This window comes from Hyposmocoma kahamanoa, unplaced genomic scaffold, assembly GCF_003589595.1.
Source record: "Hyposmocoma kahamanoa isolate Upper Pololo Valley unplaced genomic scaffold, ASM358959v1 62, whole genome shotgun sequence".
Lineage (NCBI taxonomy): Eukaryota > Metazoa > Arthropoda > Insecta > Lepidoptera > Cosmopterigidae > Hyposmocoma > Hyposmocoma kahamanoa.
In genome coordinates, this window is record NW_020653850.1 from 20,973,668 (window position 1) to 20,993,129 (window position 19,462).

Sequence of the window (19,462 nt, forward strand, 5' to 3'; positions counted from 1 at the left end):
AGATTTTCAGTACAAATCGGCAATTTCATACTTTAACCCCTATTATTATGTACCTAAATATTTTCATTTTCGTCTTATTAAAACTTTTTAATCAGCTACCCCTTGCAATACTAGGTACTTATAAATTTAAAAAGTTATAAATGCGACTCGCATTTGATTATATTTTCTTCGACAATTAATTAAGATTTGACCTCACTATTGTAATCTGTCAAAACGGCTATCATAGCGTGCCGGTCACAGACCACATACTTTCTTCCGTGGTGCCGGTACTGTAACTGTCAGTTTATTAACGATAAGCGACATTTCAATCGCTGGAAAACGAAGTATTTGTAGAAGGCGGCACTCCTGGTTGAAAAATTTGAGGAAAGATTCGGCTGCAGCACCACCTTGCTCTTTTGAGCGGCAGCCTCTAAAACCAGGAGTGCCATGACGTTGTCCAACCTCCGATAGAAGAAGGAACCCTAAGAAGAAGAAGAAGCGACATCTAGCCGCCAAAAAAGATTTTCAGTACCTACCTATGTATAGATAGGTCCACAATAAGTTAATTCACCTAATATCAAATGTACTAATTCGATCGATTTGCAATAAGAAATTAACTACTTTAATACTTAAAATAAAGTAGATAATTCCTTCTTGAACTGACAAAAGTTCCCAATGTCAAGGATAGAGGGCATCTTTCACAAAAAATAGTTTGTGTCCAAGTAACTCAGTTTTCTTTTATTATGGCTTAACTTCATGCTTTTTTAACCATACCATTATAAAAAACAATTTCCTCTGAACTTTTATCACATAACAAATCCACGGCACCACTCAACTTAAGTCAGTATAAGGCTTCTGTAGTTTATTTTAATATAATACTAATCAACGGCTAATCAAGAGCAATAACCTTGACAAAAATGTAACAGCTGCCATCTATTGGCCTTTTCGAATATTATTACAATCGCATCAAATGTCAACTTTGCCATGTACCATTTATTGATCAGCGTTAAACAGCAAAATAAACGTCTAAATAAGCGGAGTTATGAGTGCGAGATTTCTTTGTTTGTTGAGTATCTATACTAGTAGTATTATATATCTGTGTAAATAGCATAATAGTAGAAAAAAATCAATTAAATTTTGTCTGCAGATGAATTGATTTTTTTTTATATAATACGTAGTAACCACACGAGCAAGTCGTGCACCTGGTGGTAAGCGACACGCCTACCTACAATTGCAGTGCAACTCAGAGCTTTAAATCTTAGGGGCACTGCCGCTGCGCCTGTCACCCTGAGACATAAGTTGACAAGTCCCATGTGCCTGTAATTTCACCAGCACCCTTACCCTCCAAAACCGGAACACGGTAATGCTGACGTTACTGCTTGGCGGCAAAAATAGGTAAGGTGGCAATACTTCCCTGAACGAACTCCTCTGTTATCAAAAACAATATAACAATGAAATAAACTGGAGTCGATAGTAAATCTTAGACGCGGCGGAGATCACTTAAATTCCCACACGCACACAAGCCAATGCAAAATATAAGGAAAAACAAAACAGAAATTACAAACCTGATGGACTCCAAACATTGGCCCAATAAAAATAAAGCAAATAGATCAACTTCTTCATTTTGTTCACTTACACTTGTTGAATATTCTTAATTATATTTTAATAATTGATAATCACACTGCGCATCGCTGTGCGCAAAACTAACGTGCAACTTCGAGTATGTTGTTTTCGAAACTGAACTTGATTCTTGATGCGTAGTCTGATATACGAATCGTGTATTGTCTACGCACGTGTGTTATAAGTGGTAGTGTAAACTAATTTGTGTTTTTCTAAGTTATATCCGAACAAATCATTAAGTAGAATGAGTCATTGTGCCTAAAATAAAATATCATTTAAACTGTGATGTAGGTATAAGCAGGTATAACAGGAAAAACGGGTAATATAATGCGGGGTGGAGGTGATACTTTTCTACATAGTAAGTCGGCTTTGTGGGGAACCTCCCAGATCTTAGCGATTTAAAGTTTTTTTTATAATACCGAGTGACGGGACGAACAAGTTGTGCGCCTGATGGTAAGCGACACGCCTGTCCATAACAGTTGCAGTGTCACTCAGAACTTAAAGCTCACTTTGTATCATAAAAAAGACGTTTAGCGTGTCACTATTTATTTCCTTTTTTTGTGTGCCATATAATTCTATTAAATATCTAGCCTCGAAGTAGGGAATTAAGAACCAGAGTAACGAAAGTAATTAATCCACAAGCACTACTCCGAACATCTACACCAGAATCGATTTAGAAATTTCGAAAATTACACTTTACACTTGCACTTAGTTTTATGTCTACGTGCTCTTTCTCGGGAGAATCGACCATTCTAAAACTACCATAGCATAAAACTATACCTCCAATGAACATTACGCCAACTTTATTTTTTGGTCATTTTCTGTTATTTTTACCAACTGCCACATTTATATAGGGCGCACTATAAGTTTACGGAACTGGCCACTTACATAAACAATATTTAAAAAGTTATTACAACATTTGAAAATGAAATTCTTTGGCTGTAGAGTACATCTTGTTTCATCTTTCAGTCACTTGATTTTACATTGTGGCGTCATTTTAGAAATTAGTTGTCTACATGACCATGGATTTAACTCGTGAAAATTTTCATAGTATGATTTTCTACGACTTTAAGTGTAATTTAACAGCTCAACGGAGCTTCGCTCGGCTTCAACACCTTTTAGCGATGAAGCACCGTGCAAGGCGACTATTTACAGCTGGTTTGCAGAATTCAAACGCGGTCGTGTGAATCTCTGTGACGAATTTCGTGATGGTTGCCCGTCCACTGCTGTGAACAACAAAAACATCGATGCTGTGCGCCGTATGATCAAAACAGACAGGCATGTGACATACCATGAGATTCGCGCATCTTTAGGCATAGGCATGAGTCAAATACAATCAATACTACACAAACATTTGGGTGTGAAACAGCTTTGCTCTCGGTGGATCCCACACAATTTGACTGAGGCTCAAAAAACGGATCGCGTCTCTTAGTGCTATGCCATGCTTACCAGATTCAACGAAGGAGAGTCAAATTTGGTGTGTGACATAGTAACAGGTGACGAAACATGGATGTACAATTACGATCCAAAAACAAAGCAGCAATCGAGCGCATGGATCTTTCGAGATGAGCCGAAACCAATCAAAATGGCGCGCGTGCAAAGTGCTTCTAAGCGCATGTTTGCTTCTTTTTTGAATAAAACTGGACACGTGGCTACTGTTGCTGTGGAGAATTATTGTACCGAGAATAGTGATTGGTACACGACCATTTGTTTGCCGGAAGTTATTGACGAACTCCGTAAAAATATCCGTAAACGCCGTATCATCTTGCACCACGATAATGCCAGTTCTCACACGGCCAGACAGACAAATTATTATATAATTTTTGAAGGTGAACAAAGATGATCTTATGAGGCATCCTGCGTACAGTCCCGACCTGGCACCTTGTGACTTTTATTTATTTCCAAAAAATATGAACCAGTTACGCGGTCAACGATTTTCATCACCTGAAGAGGCTGTCGAAGAGTATGAAAAATATGTTTCAGAGATTGTAATGGACGAGTGGCATAAATAATAGTACAAAAAAAAGTAACACGGCACAAATACTATTTAGGCATTAAAACAAGATATCATTATTTTTACATTTAAAAAAACAAAACAAAAAGTTGTTTTTTTACACAAAAGTATGTTCTAACACCGCGTTTACACTATCGTGCTGGCTATACTCGAATGTTTCGTCGAAACAATCGACGAAACGTTCGTGTCGAGTGGTTGAAACGCGTTCACACATTCGTGCGACAGGCGATGCGAATAGCGATGCGATGCACGACACGCATGCGTAAACCAGACAATAAATAAATAACGAGAACGGACACTCTCCGCCCCTCCCTAGCTTTAGATGCCGCACCATGCCCCGCACATTGATGGTCACATTGACTGAACGAGAACAAGGCTGTCGGCGAGCCAAGACGGCTTTGATATTTGAATAGTTTTCATTTATTAATTACGAAATTTGTAGGTTATTAAATAACATCATTTTACGTTACTATTTATAATGGTCGTGAATTGTGCTGTGTACGGCTGTTTATAATCATCTAAACGGGTAAAGAAAAGGAGTTTCTTTCGTTTTTGGAAAGATGAAACGAAGTAAGTAACAAAACTTATGTCTGAGACTGCTGTGTGTTTCTTTAGTGCAGAGTAATATATAATACAGATTTATTATACCAATATAATAAGACGTCATAACTTCGTGAGCTAGACCAGGGATCCCGAATTTTTTATTTGTATTGCCGATAAATATTACGTAGTGAATACACCTAATTATCACCTTGGTAATGATAAACTTGGACAAGCAATTTCAAATACTTTGTTTACTTTATTTAAAGTTACCTGTCCAAAATATGACATCTTAACATTTAAAGTGCTTTTAATATATTTTTTAAATATTCAATATTAGTCTAGATAATGAATTAATGAAAAATATAATATTGTATCAATATTTATTTATTAGGATTCTATAATAGAATTATAGATAACAGATTAGAAGAACAGATTACTCGTATCTAACTTCGCGACGCCACTCGTACCTAACTTCGCGCGATGCGAGTCGCGACGCGAATGGCGAAGTGACCGTTTACACATGCGTGACGTGCATCGCATCGCTATTCGCATCGCCTATCGGACGAATGTGAAAACGCGGCATAACACAAAATTAGATGAGGACACCCTTAGAATAATAACGCATAGAATGATAGTTTAATATCAAACGAACTGTCACAAGTGAGGCAAAAATCAAATTCATGTAGGCTAGTTTTAGTAGTAGGTTAATTTTCGGTTTTAGTGAATACTTATATAAAAATACAAGTTGAAACGCGTTACTTCCTTGTAAAATGTGATGTTAGTATCTATTTTATGTTTGTCTGACGTATTTGTACACTCATTTACCGCACATTTCGTCATTTTTAGCTAAAATTCTTGAGCTGTTCGCGGTGCAAGTTGACCTTGAGCACTGAAGGCCCGCCCGCTCGTGTAGGCCCATTGGGAGCGCTTCAATTTCCCTCACTTAGCGTGTGCGGGCTAGGTTTCTATGAGTTATTATTCTAAGAGGACACCCTACTTTAATTTCCTATGGTGTGCATTGGAAGGTGCTACCCATGTGCAGCACAAATTCAGAAATTATTTTTTTACTATGTAATTTTTTGTATTCAGTGCGAATTCTGAATACAGGGTTCGTGCTACGATGTTGTGCGGATAATATCATACATGCATTTAAACAGATCATCGAGTGTATTAGCAAAACTAGAGACGAAATGTCATTTGTTTGAAAACTATTCTGCCAAATCATTTCTGCGACAACTGCGCTCCGATTGGCCAGCCCGAATTCGTAACAATTGACGAGTGTAATCAATTGTTTCACTTCCAACGACCAGTTTAACTTGAGGTTTGTTATAATGGACGAAAATTGCAAAATTACATAAATCACATTACATTAAATTACATATCTGTATAATGTGATTCCGTTTGTTTTGTAATTAGATGTTTTATTGTTTTTCCCACACCACCGAATAGTACAGCCCTCATTGTTAGAGATACTTATAATCTTTATTACAATAAATAAAGAATATTTTTGGAATATAATATGAAGACGTACACAGGTCAGTTGTTGGCGCTGTACTATTTAAGTTTTCTCATTTGTGATTTCAGCGCCAACGAAGGTGATATTTAAAAGTGATATAAGGCCCATTTGCCTCATGAGTTTCTAGGGATGGATGGCACTTATTTCGTTTCTATTTCGGGTTATATACTCGATGATACAGACACAAGGGATTCCCCTGCGATCTATGTAGTCATAGTATTGTAATAAAACAATTAAGGACAGGTGTAAAATCTATGATTTAATTTCATAACAACCTCACCAATGTTTCCCGTGTAAGAACTATTTAGTACGGGGATAATATACAGTTGTAACTGAAGGAAGCTGTGCGCCTGGGTGCAGCTTTGAAAGCAGCGTTTTGATCGTCACTTGTATTTTGTCAGAATGGGTGTGGGGCATGCACGTCACCACCGCCATGTTGCGAGTCGGGTTAAAGATCTTTTCAATTGCTCTGCCATCCGCTAGTAGCTGTGAACAAAAGTTCATTCAACCCATTTGTAAGTTAAACGGGTACGGGTCTCCTTTCAGGCGAGGGGTTAGGTCATAGTGCGTCACACTGGTCAAATGTAGGTTGGAGACTTTACACGTTTTCCAAGGGTTGTGAACCTTATTGATGTACAGATTTCATAACGATGTTTTCCTTCTCTCCTTTCAAGTATCAACGAGGTACATGGATCACTACCATGAATTTTTGTCATCCTAGTTTTGTATCTTTCAACAGTTTTAAAACCTTGCAATTCAGATTCAGAAAAAATTCTGAATATCAGACGGAATCGTATTATAAAAGGATTAAAAATTCCGACAGGTAAACTTCCACAATATGAAAGTTCACTCAGTAAGTGCCTTAACCATCGAGTATATAACCAGACATAGAGACGAAATGTCATTTAATTTGTTTGAAAACTATTCTGCCATATCACTACGGTGGTGGCAACTGCGGTCCGATTAGCTAGCCCGAATTCGAAACAATTGACGGGTGTCGTCAATTGTTTCACTTCAAATCGACCAGTTTAGAACTTTGCTATAATGGACGAAAATTTTAAAATTACATTATAATATTTAATTACCGATGAAATGTGATTCCGTTTGTTTCGTAATTAGATGTTTCGCTGTTGGAGCAACCCCCCATAGTTAGAGATATTATCTTTATTACAATAAATACAGAATATTTTTGGAATATGAGGAGACGTAGTAGAAATAGACGACACAGGTCAGTTGTTGGCGCTGTACTATTTCAGCTTTCTAATTTGTGATTTCAGTGCAAACGAGAGTTGATATTTAAAAGTGATTTATGGCCCATTTGCCTGATGACTTTCCAGGGATGGATATTTCGTCTCTGTTTCTGGTTACATACTCGATGGCCTTGAGGCACTATTACCTAGATATAAACCAATCAGTACTCTGAATTTGAATTTGTTGAATAAGGCTGCGTTTCCACCAAATGTGCGCCGTAGCTCGGCGGTGTGCGAGTCAAAAATCCACCAACAGATTTACTCCATTTTCCTAGCGTCGCTTAGCGCAATTCTGGTGGAAACCCGGGCGGCGTCGTGGTGAATGTTCACCTATACCACGGCGCCGACTCAACAGGCGAGAAGTAAGCCCGGGGGGTTTTTAGTGGGGTAGGCCCTCCAGTCTGGAGCGAGAATCCCCACATAACCCCTGAGTCTCCCTGGGCTCAGGGGTATCTATAAAGATTTCCCCCCGCCAAGAAATAAGGTCTGGTGGAAACGGGTTAGCGGAGCTAAGCATTTGTACATACAACGAGAAATATGTGCGAGAAAGGGAGGAATATCACCGCCACTCATACCACCACACCGCACGCCACCCACGCACAGCTGAAACAATTCTGCTGAAAGATTACTGTTATGTTGCAATCACGACTGGTCGTATCTTGCATACTACGTTGTATATTGTATCATACTCGAACAAATATGGTTATTGAAATGTATCACTTTCACAAACTTACATAGAATTTGGTATAAACATTGACTTACAATTATATGGACGACGGGTCTAATACAAAAACCACGAAAAAAATGTCCCAAGTCAACCTATTCGAAATTTAAATTGTAATATCATCGCAGTATCGCGCTGTCAGTAGAACAAATGAAGACTAAAGCGGAGTGTCGCGCTCTGTATACGATTTTAGCGCCTTACAAGTGCGGACACTTTTTAGCGCGGACCCGACGTCCATATAATTGTAAGTCAATGGGTATAAACAATAAATTCAAGGATTATAGTTAATGTTGATATTGTTGAGAAATTTTAATTACAGATGACCTTTTACTTATGTATATCGGTGTTGCCAATTAATATTTCTTGGTGCCATAGACATACACTGTATCGTAACTATTGGCTTCGCTTGTAATCTGCCATCTGTTGTCATCTTTTGGTATTATTGGTAGTCATAGCCAATACCGCCAAAACAGCTATTCCTCGATGATGTTTGGCGGTTTTGGCGGGAAGACATTTGTATTAATAAGCGCAGAATCTTTTGTATCGTCTTTTTACTTTTGTACTCTGACTGAAGAAATAAACCATCACAAACGAATTACGTTTTATTTAATACTACACTCTGTTTCAGTTTCAGTACGCATCCTCGCACTGCCTAGCTACCTCGCACATCTCTGGTGGAACCGCAGCCTAGAGTTGCAGTTATGGTATCTGAATCTCCTTGCGCTAATTAAATACTGCTACAAGCGCATCGAGGTACGAGAACTATCTAGTATTTTATACCTCATAGCCCTTGACTCCATCTATACATTCCGGTATGCGCCACTTCACCATAATGGTATGGTCGGAAAATTTGGATATTCTCGGAAAAGTCACCTTCTTCGAATCATACACCAACTTCCAGTCCTGTAAAACATTGTTTAACCAATATAATTAATACCGAATTCTTAGGTTTTCACGATTGTTACTTTATATATGTTACTTTGTATATGTTATTTGTTTTTTGGCTTATTCCCAGTTGTTTCCAGTGGTGAATTTTATTGGCGGCAAATGGGAAAAAAATCCCATATGTTACCAGGTGGTGACCAACGGGATAAAAAAATCACAGTTGTTGCCAGTGGTGATTTTTACTGGCGACAAATGGGAAAAAAATCCCATATGTTACCAGGTGGTGACAAACGGGATAAAAAAGTCTCAGTTGTTACCAGTGGTGATTTCCAGCAGCGACAAATGAGAAAAAAATCCCATATGTTACCAAGTAGTGACAAACGGGACAAAAAGACCTGTTGTTGCCACTGGCAGCAAATGGAATTTTCAATATCCCAGTAGGTTGCCAGAGGTAAAAAAAAACGAAATGGAATAAAAAAATCCAATTAATGTAAGTTTATTGCCGCCATCGAAAGGGAATCAAATAAAATTCGAGTTCAATGATAAAAGTATAAATCTTATTACCTGGGACTGGGTGCCATGGACACGCGTATAGACAACAACAAATTGCACCGAACCTCACGGGAGAAATAAATGTAGGCCGCACAAATATTTCTCCCGGCCCGGGAATCGAACCGGAGACATTTACGTGGCAGCCCAGCATGGTAACCGTTCGGCCACGGAAGCAGTAACATAATATGCCGCGGGGAGGTTTATCACATATTGCATGCGACGTACTGTCGTGGTACGGCCAGAGATAACTCGAGTGGTTTCGTATTCTTAACCCCAAAGACCACGACCTGACTTTTCTTAAGGTTATAAATAAATCCGTGGGCACCAGCTTTCACAAATATATAGTTTTCACAAATGCCTAACAGCATCCTTAGTCCATGGTGAAAGCTACTCGTGATAAAACTTTTTTGACATTAATATTCCAAAATCACATTTAAGTACAAGTGGAAAGTGATCCGACCACGTGTTTTACATATACAGGTTGATGACTTTTTTTTGTCTGTTCGGTCGAACGAAGATTTTATCGAACGAATGCTCTATCGAACAAATGTTCAACCCAAACGAAGAGTGAGAAAGCGAACCGTGTCGTGAGTGGGGACTTCACGTGAGAGTGAACGAGACAACAATAATATTGCGAATTGTTGAATACTCTCTAAAATCATAAAGATAAAGTCGAATATTGCGCGTCGAATATTCATGGGTCATATGAAACTCTAAAATGATCGGGTTATTTAAAAGCTAGTACCGGGTTATCGGGTCATAGGTGCTGTTCGAATTATTTTATATCGACACACATCTATGTCAAATACCGAATAAGCGCCAAAAGCTCGCGCGCGAAATCCACGCCGCGACACGCGCTCTTGCGTCATGGGAGTCACGGGCGAGCATTGGGTGCACTTGGGTGGCCCTTTTTCACACGGCGCGTGAAACCACGGGCCGTGGGAAGCAGCCTTTGGACATACCTAGTACACTCAGGCTAGAAGTTTTTGTCAGTTATATAAAAATTATGGATCAAGTAACAGTTACCTTTGCAGATGAAAGCACGATAGAAGACTGCTCTTTTTGCTTCAATTGTTTTTGGTGGTCTTCGTTGTTCACAAGTGGTTTTTGGTGATCTTCGTCTTCTAAAAATTTTACAAATCGTTGGCTTTCTCCTGGGACTGGTACATATTGTTTTGTTTCTTGCACCACTGGCGTACTGCGGGCACGTTTATTCACGTTTTGCATACACTCGATATACGCTGGCATTCCGCTGGCTGCGTGTTGCACGACTTGTACATTGTTTACGTCCACGTCTGGCGTACTCCGGTATTTTCCGTTCATGAGTGACGTTCGGGTATCTTTTTCTTCCACTACCGGTATTGATTTTAATACTGGTGCATGTTGTTCATAGTTTATCACAGCTGGGACTCGGAGATTATTTTCTTCCACTACTGATGCACAGTCGATGTGACCTTCGACATTCATGTTAAGATGTGTCTGAAAAATCATTTCATTTTTACATTTTGACTACGATTACTTTTAATGAGTAAACTTAACCGTAATCGTATAAAAAGTATGACAAAATGTCATACATAAATGTCGTGGAATTCATTCAAATTTTAATAAAAAGTTAACATATACCTCCGAATGAACTGAATCTTTCTGCTCTTTAAGTGATAAATCCAAAGAATGGGAACTAAGCAGCGACATTTGCAGCAAATCGTCCACTTCCTTTTGAAGCTTCAGCTGCAAGTATAGATACATTATTTTTTTAAACAATTTTTATTTCATATAACAGATGATTAAACGAATTTCTCAAAGTGAAGTTCGATCACTATTATGTGAGTCGCTTCATTCGAAGATATAATATTTAACCAAGTAGTTTCACTGCTAGGCAACATTGCACGGTTTTTAGAGAATAAAAAATGCGTTAATTAAATTTCATTGCATTAATATTCAATTCTTTTTTGTGAAATTACTAGACTAGTTTGTTATAATTATTAATACAAAGATCGAACACTCAGAAAAAAATTCCTCTTGCACACCGTGCCAGACGCTATACCAACTAAGCCACGGAACGAACCAAGGGACCTCACGAATTTTTCTATGTGCTTGGGTCGTGTCTTTGTATTTGGTTTTTCAACGACTTTTTTTAGTCGTAGCGCCATCTATGAGAAATCTATGAAAGATTTATCACCCAGTTAGTACCTTTACAGCTACCAGTCCTGGCCAGAGATGTCGCTATTCACTGTATTAATTAAATTTTCATTGAATTAATATTCAATTCTTTTTTGTGAAATTACTCCACTAGTTTGTTATAATTATTAATACAAAGATCGAATACTCAGAAAAAAATTCCTTCGGTCCGGTCGGATTCGAACCGACGTCTTCTTGCACACCGTGCCAGACGCTATGCCAACTAAGCCACGGAACGAACCAACGGACCTCACGAATTTTTCTATGTGCTTGGGTCGTGTCTTTGTATTTGGTTTTTCAACAACTTTTTTTTTAGTCGTAGCGCCATCTATGAGAAACCTGTGAAAGATTTATCACCCAGTTAGTACCTTTACAGCTACCAGTCCTGGCCAGAGATGTGACTACTACCAGAGATGTGAAACTAAATGTGAAAAAAGTGTAAATTTAAAAAATGTGGAAAGAGCATTATTTCACAAATTATTGTTGAATAGTTAATAATCGTATTGTTTCAAGTATTTTTAACAACATTAGTGTCAGTTTGTAACTTTTTGCTTAATTGAGACTCATTTTGATCCTGCAGTCAAACTGTAATATACAGTTTTGTAGGACTATGTTTATTTAAATATATTGTACCCCCCTTTTCTTAAATTCAAATAAATAATAATAATAAAACGATGTGCAGTACAAAGTGCAAGTAAAATAACGTGTTTTTTCGTAAGTTTTTCAAGAGGAAGTTCTGTGGCAGGAAACCACGTTGGGACTAATGCGAGAGCGACTTGAGGATTCCAAGTATTGCTATACTTTGGTACACTGGGTTTCAATCAAAATGCGCCACTAAATTAATCTTTTTATGTGGGCATCAAAGTCTGTTTTAGGCCATAAAAGAGATAAAGCAGGGAGATGGCTGCTCACGGTTCCCTACGAACTTATTAACACGTTGCCTGCCAACCTACGAGTATACTCGTAGTACATGATCTGGGCGGCACCGCCAACTACGAGTATTTTCGTAGTTGATTGTATGCGATTTCTAACGAATTTTTAAACAGTGGCCGTGTAAGGAAGGCGGGGTTAAATTCTTTGGCATTTGAAATAAAACATTAATTAAATCAGAAAATTAAGTTTCATACAAAAAAAATTAGTTACATCACTGTGAAGTCACAAAGGAGTGAAAAATTTTAAAACAATTTTCAACGCATAAGGCAGGTTTTTCAGGGCATACCGGACAATAGTAAACTGTTTCTTTGCGTTTTTTTTCTTTGGTGCAGACACGACACGGCTTCGTCGGTTTTTGTTTTTTTTGGGTAGGTGGTAAACGCTCTAAGTAATGTAATTGTACTTGCTTTTTCTGCTCCTGAAGTCTGTGTTTTGTGAATTTCTCGCCTAAAAGATATTTTACAACCTCATCTTTGAACGAAAGAGCATCTATTTTGTTTTCTGGAGGAAGGTTGGCTTGTTGGTTGTAGATCATGCATGCATTATGGATGAAAATTTCAAAAATGTGGATCGCTAGTTTTTTGTACCAAAACAATGTCTTTCTAAGAGCTGAGTAGTACGAGAGCATTTGGTCTGAAAGATCGATCCCGGACATTCCGTTATTATAATCTCTGACTACATTAGGTTTCATTGAAACCCTACCGTTTTTATTTGACACGGGAACCAGAATAGGTTTTGAATTATTTACGACTATACTCGTAGTTTGGCAATAGCTAATAAAAATCCTATTTTATTGCCAAACTACGAGTAAACTCGTATTTTGAACTAGGGTCCACTGCCAACTACGAGTATACACGTACCTACCATTTTGTATAGTGGCAATAGCCATATAAAAAAAAATACTACGAGTATACTCGTATGGCAGTTAACGTGTTAAATACCTGCATTAAGAATTTTATTATTTATGTCATTGACGTCTTAAAGAGATCTTGACTGTTATTGTTGCAAAATTTCCACCAGAGCTTTAGGGATAAAATTATATTATCTAAGTGTATAACGCCTGCCCTTTACATTATGAAGATAAAGCACTAAAAACTTTTGCTATTATAATTTAACCAGACACTTCTTCATAAAATTTTCAATCAGTTATATTTTTGGAAAGTAAGGAAGATAAGAAGCTTATACTCTTAATTTGTGAAAGTAGCAAATTGGTAGCAGTTATTGGTAATACATACTTCTGGAAAATCTGCTCCCTTCATGCTGAACAAAGTGGTCACCAGCCATTTTGATATCACAATGGCCGGTCAATTATTTTTTAAATTCTTAAAATATATCAAAGGTAGCAATTATTTAGAAAAAGTAGCAAATAGGTAGCACTTCTTGAATATATACTCAGTGCCAGACGCCACAGGCAACCAACCATCCTGGCGGTCACATGTTTTTGAAGACTTAGAAATTTCTGTATTTCCTATAGTTTAATATATAACCAACCGTATTTAGTGGCTGGGCAGGCTGAGATGACCAATCAATTGAACGTGCTCCTATATGGTACATCGTGGTAACCTGATGATTTTTTTAACTAAATGGTACATTTTTTACGTTTTTCTAAAGGTAAACTTATATTTCGTGAATCAAAATTTAATCCTAGAACTGTACAAACTTGACATGATTGTAACACAAACTTGTCGTAATTAATGATGAAGCCTAAATATTGCAGTTAGTTAATGGTTGCATTAACATTCCGTACCTGAGAAACATAACACTGTAACTCTATTTTTTACGATTTTGAGTTTTTAACGGTATCTTACATAATTTTTCGAGCTCTATCGACCCACACAGTTTTATGTGTCTACGAAATTCGCCATAGGTACTGAGTTCTTTAAAAGTATTTTGATGTAAGACCGCTACCCACTACGAAGCACTTTATTGTAAGTTCGGAGTTACAGTGTTAAGCTTTAGTACAGACACAGCATAATGTTATAAGATAACGAAAACAAATAATAGTATATTGACCACGATTCGCCGGTGGCTGATCAAGGAATACACCGCGAAATCCCCAAATTGAGGTTAGATACTCCCGTTACCCTTACATAAATTCAAGAAAAATTTCTGTTTAAATATGAAAAAGTTCCTGTACCAATCCAATCAGTGGGTTCTGGTAACAATATATTGAACAGCTTGTTACAAATTGGCCATGAATCAACTTGGCAAACATCTCCATGTCAAAGCCACAAATTAGGTTCTCATTCGAGTGGCTACAGTGAGTGACAGATAGGGAGTTCAGGAGAGACTACGGGCTCCTCGGTAAAACCAGGGTACGGCGGGCATCCGGGCCAAGCCCTCCGCCAGTGATACGCCTTCACGGGCGTCTCTGGTGGACCCGGACTTAGGTATGGACTCGCCCGAGTTCGTTGTTAGTTGCAGGGATTAACACGTTCGTCCCAGTCCCGAACAAGTGACCGGGGCGTTTGCCCCGCACGCAGCTATCGCGTTTTAGTCGCGGTCGAGACGATGGCCTATGGCGAAGAGATGCACGGGTCACGTGGGTTGCACTTTAAGTCGGAAGCTATGTTCGGACATGTCGCAAGACACTACGACCAGCATCTTCGGCACTAGCCCGGAGAGATGCGTAGATTTATGGGAACTGCAGAGACACGTCGAGAAATGAGCGTGCCTACAGCTCCGCCACCTAAGAAGAGATTTGGTAGTTGACTTAGAGTCGATGGCTTAACGATTGCCTACAGCTTCGGTACCTATCTGGGACTATTTTCCAGAGGGTGCTGTACGTGTACCCGGGGCAGCTCACCCAAGGCACTAGCCTTTTAAGAACCAGATGAAGTCCGTGCAAACGGGCTGATCTGAGGCCAGGACCTGACTGAGAAGGTCCCTGTGCGGGCTTGCTCGCACAGGTTATAGTGCCCTTCCCGTATAACCAAGAGGTTGATTTGGAAGGTCACTATAAACAAAACTGTATGTATGCAGAAAGATATGGCGGCTGTCTGCACAGCTAGACTCTCTCTAGGCAAAATAGCCCTCAATTATTTGATAATGAAAATTTTGTTGATACTCCCGTTGATCTTTATGATAATAATGATTTCGATTTGGACTGGACGCCTCCTGAACCAAAACTTCACAAGGGATAGATCACTTTACATAGTACACGCACGTGACTCAGAAATATCAGGAATTATTGTACTATTTTCATGAAAAAATAATAAAAAAAAAGTAATTTTGAACATACTACAAAATTTATAACATCAAGTGACGGCACGAACAAGTCGTGCGCCTGATGGCAAGCTACACGTCTGTCCATAACAGTTACAGTGCCACTCAGAGCTTTAAATTGCAAAGATCTGAGGGGCACTACCACTGCGCCCGTCACGTCCGGTCACTGAGGCGTAAGTTGACAAGTCCCATGTGACTATGCGATGCTGTCGCCTAAAATCATTAACGATCTTCTTTACAATTGTTTTAGATAGATAATTGAGTTTTAACTACGGCGTGTTTCGTTTAAACTTATTAATTGCACGTATGTGGGATTGAAATTGAAATAACTCGCAATTGATTTCTTATCGCAGTTAACCCATGGTTAACCCCGACTTAATTAAATTTTGAATATACTTTTATATATAATAATAATAATCAAAATCGACTCGCAGCCGATTTCGTTATCGTGATTAACTCGCAGTTAACCCCGACGTAATTTTATTTCAAAGATATACTTCACTTATTAGCACTTATAAGTACTAATAAGTACTGTGCAAATTAAAATCGACTCACTGTCGTGGTTTAACGTAAAATTATGTAAAATGCATATATTAGTATAGCTGTTCGGATTTTGATCCACTCATATTGGATTTGGTTATCGGGGATAACTCGCAGTTAACCCGATATTTTATTAAATGTCGACTACATTCACATTTGCGAAGTATGAAAGCGAACATTTATTATCATTGCTGAAGTAGCAAGTAGTGCTGTATGATAACAATGAATATTTTCATTTTTTATTTTCATTATTTATGAGCGTAAGAATTATATAATAAAATTTTACCTTGATCAACGTCCGACTCGTCCGATTATATTATGATCATAGAACGCCGACGACGTTTGGCGTCCGTATTTTCCAAGTATTTAAAAACTTTTATAATGTTCGATTCTTTCTAGGTTTGTTCACTTTGACATTTTAACGGAGCTGTGGAGATGTGCTTGTTGCCACGCACGAAAAAGGAATGAGGATAGAAAATTACAGTTGATGCCTGGTAGAAAGTATCAACGAAAAAACTTTCTTTTTTGTTTATTTTTACTCTAAAAACGTGCAATGTTGCCTAGGAAGATAAAGAAACTACCTGGTTAAATATTATATCGAGAATGAAGCGCCTAAATATAATAAATAGTATTAAATAGTTTTGCTTCCATTATCTGATCTTTCAAACACTAAATTTAAAATCCGTACCAAAGCTTCATGACCACAACTGTTCCATTCCTCCACCACGATTGGTTCTGAAACCTGGATTCCAGTAGATGTTTCGCGTAGGTTTGTTGATGTCGAATTACTCTTGGTTTCATAGGGTGATCGTATGAAATTAATACTGGATACTTTTTCTTGAATATACTGCCATGAATAAAATAAAATTTAACTTGAGTAATGTAGACCAAATAAAAGAGAAGCAAAGAAAGAATGTAAGTTACCATGTAGACAAATACTTTTACTTGCTTTTTTTTTATTTACCTCCCCCTGTTCATCACCCTACTAACTGCAAGAGGTTAAGTTCTAGCCACTGAATCTACACTCATCCATGATACTAGTGAGATTATTTAGTATTATTTACTAAATGTTCTAATTATTATATTTACTTACAGTATAAACTAGTTATCATACCTGGGATTCGAAATCTTCTTTAAAATCCATATTTCCTTTCTTGCACGTAACATTTTCTTCCTTTGACATTTCATCAAACTGAACCTCAATATTTCTAAACGACCTATATTCAATATCAACCCCACATTTTAACCCACTAAATGCTTCTGTTTGTGACTTAGTGCTGATCATTTTAGATTCGAATGCATTATTTATCTTATAAGCTGAACTGCGGGGCACTTTCTTTCTTATATTGGAGCGTCTTGTTGTGCGAAAAGCTTTTTTAATAAGTTTTCTATATGCCCTATAAGTACTGAATGTATTCGTCAATTTCACTTTTGAGATGATGTCTAAATTTGGTGTGTTTGCACGAAAGTAATCATTAAGTAAAAATTCTTTAGTGCTCATAGGGCAATTCCCTTTATTATCATGGGGTATTAATAATTCCTCATTGTTATCAAACAATTTACTTGATCGCTTATATTTTTGGATATTAGCAGCGTAACAAGTTGGGTAAACTTTGATCGGTGTGTCTCTATTATCAATAAAGGACGCGTTTGAATGTTCGTTTTCATTAAATAGCACTTCATCTTTTTCTGGCTCTTCAAACCGTTGCGTGTATGAATCTAAATTGAAATAATTATTTCCGCTTATAGTTGCGTCTTGCGCCATCTTTAATTTTTCAGTTATACTTTCGAATTCTCTGTTAGCCTTTTGGTATTTGTGCAACAATTCTAAAAGTTTCATAGAAAATTGCCTCGCTCCTTGTATGGTATTTTCTATAGAATGGTCAATAACAGGCGTAAATAGAACATTATTATTGTCGTATAGTTGATTGAAGAGCACGTTTTTTGTTTTATCTGCAGTAGTAACGGGAAAGTTACAATTATTTGTGGAAAATATACTGTTTTGGTTTTGTACGTCCACTAAAGAAAGTTTAAAAGGTCTACTACTAATGTCCTCCGTTGAAATATCTAAGCAAGCAATATGATTGGCACAGTGAACAGTGCTTATGTCCTTATCTATAGCCTTTGCAAGTGTTTGTGTTTCTTCAGTTTTCTTAAGATATGAATCTTTATTTATACATAGTTCACAGGACAAACAAGCGGCACAGTTACATGTGTATCTCTCTGACTTTAAATTAGATTTAGATGAACATTTTTCACAATTAAAACATTTATAAATCTGGCCTGGTTGAATACCCTTTCGACTTGACTCTTCATTCTGTATTTTTAATTTCATCTTTGGGGTAGAATATTTTTCTACAGATGAACTTCTTTTAGGCACATTGATTTTTGTACCCAAATTTAAAACGTCTTTAATACAAGTTTCGACGACGCACTTTGGGAATTGAATCAAATAATCAGAATTGTCATGGTCGGAGCTGTTACCACTGTCACTTGATTTGTTTACTTGTCGTTTCACCTGTGCTAATAATTCAATATTTTTTGCGCTTGAGAGCAATTCTGGTTGAAGAAATGAAGACATAGCCGAAGTATAACTTACAGATGTATCAGAATCTATTTTTTTACATTTAATGCATTCTGTTCTTATCTTTGAAACATTGTAGCCAGTCTTAGTGAGTACATTTATATTATCCATTTTTATTGGCGTGTGTTTGTTTCTTGCAAATAAATTGGAAGTATTTAACTGTTGTGGGACAATACGAAACACTTTGTAATTTTGCTCACAATTCTCAGTAGTACTTGACTTTTTATATAAATACGAAGTCTTGCCAACAAAAAGTGTACTAGAATTATTTTTATTCACTAATAATCGACGGGAATAGTCAGAATTAAAATTACTGCTACCCGAACATTTTTGAATAATTACGCGTGCATCTTTACTTGTATTGATTTTATTCAAAAACGTTGGATTATAGGCCTTTCTTTCTTTGTAATCAGAACAATCCAAAGTAAAACGCGTACTACTAATGCAAACGTCACGACCGCAGTATTTATTTGGTAAACAATTACCTGTTTTATTTTTATTAAAGTTAATATTCATGCCACAACGGTTTTCTTTATGATAACAATCGTTTATTATATTGGAAATGTGTAAATCTTTAAAGTTTTTAGTATGATTATTTTCATTTTTATGGTCCGTGTTACAATTATTATAGTCACGATTTGGTTTAGATGCGTAACCGTATGATGCAAGCATTGCTACAGTGTGGTTGTTACGAGTAGCATTTTTACGATATTTTTTAGTATTGTTTGAGTCAGATACTATTACGCTGTGAATATCGTAATCATTTTTGTCGCTGCGAACTGGTTTTTGCATTAATTTATTGCGTCGCTCACAAATGCACATGTCTCCATTTTGTGTGCAAGCGTCATTAATACAGGAGTCGCAATTGCAACTAGTATGCCTATAATAAGCAGATGTCCCTATGTCCTGAGTCATGTTC

At 37.4% G+C, this 19,462-nt stretch overlaps 1 protein-coding gene across 1 annotated transcript; it reads right to left on the bottom strand.

Moving 5' to 3' along the window:
- Positions 1-5,849: 5,849 nt before the first annotated feature.
- LOC113229590 lies at positions 5,850-18,934 on the bottom strand. The gene is made up of 6 exons (XM_026463243.1): positions 17,074-18,934; positions 16,648-16,806; positions 10,707-10,811; positions 10,110-10,562; positions 8,427-8,549; positions 5,850-6,158 (listed from the first exon to the last, which is right to left on the bottom strand). The coding sequence occupies exons 1-6, from the start codon at positions 18,652-18,654 to the stop codon at positions 5,973-5,975; spliced, it is 2,607 nt and encodes an 868-aa protein (XP_026319028.1). The 5' UTR covers positions 18,655-18,934; the 3' UTR covers positions 5,850-5,972.
- Between the last annotated feature and the right edge of the window lie 528 nt (positions 18,935-19,462).

What these genes read in the sequence shown, in the direction of transcription:
- LOC113229590 (XM_026463243.1), bottom strand. Translation starts at nt 18,654, where the DNA reads ATGGATAATATAAATGTACTCACTAAGACTGGCTACAATGTTTCAAAG. An exon ending in AAGAAGATTTCGAATCCCAG is followed by an intron (nt 16,807 to 17,073) that starts GTATGATAACTA and finishes TATTCATGGCAG; the next exon opens with TATATTCAAGAAAAAGTATC. An exon ending in TCGTGCTTTCATCTGCAAAG is followed by an intron (nt 8,550 to 10,109) that starts GTAACTGTTACT and finishes AATGTTTTACAG; the next exon opens with GACTGGAAGTTGGTGTATGA.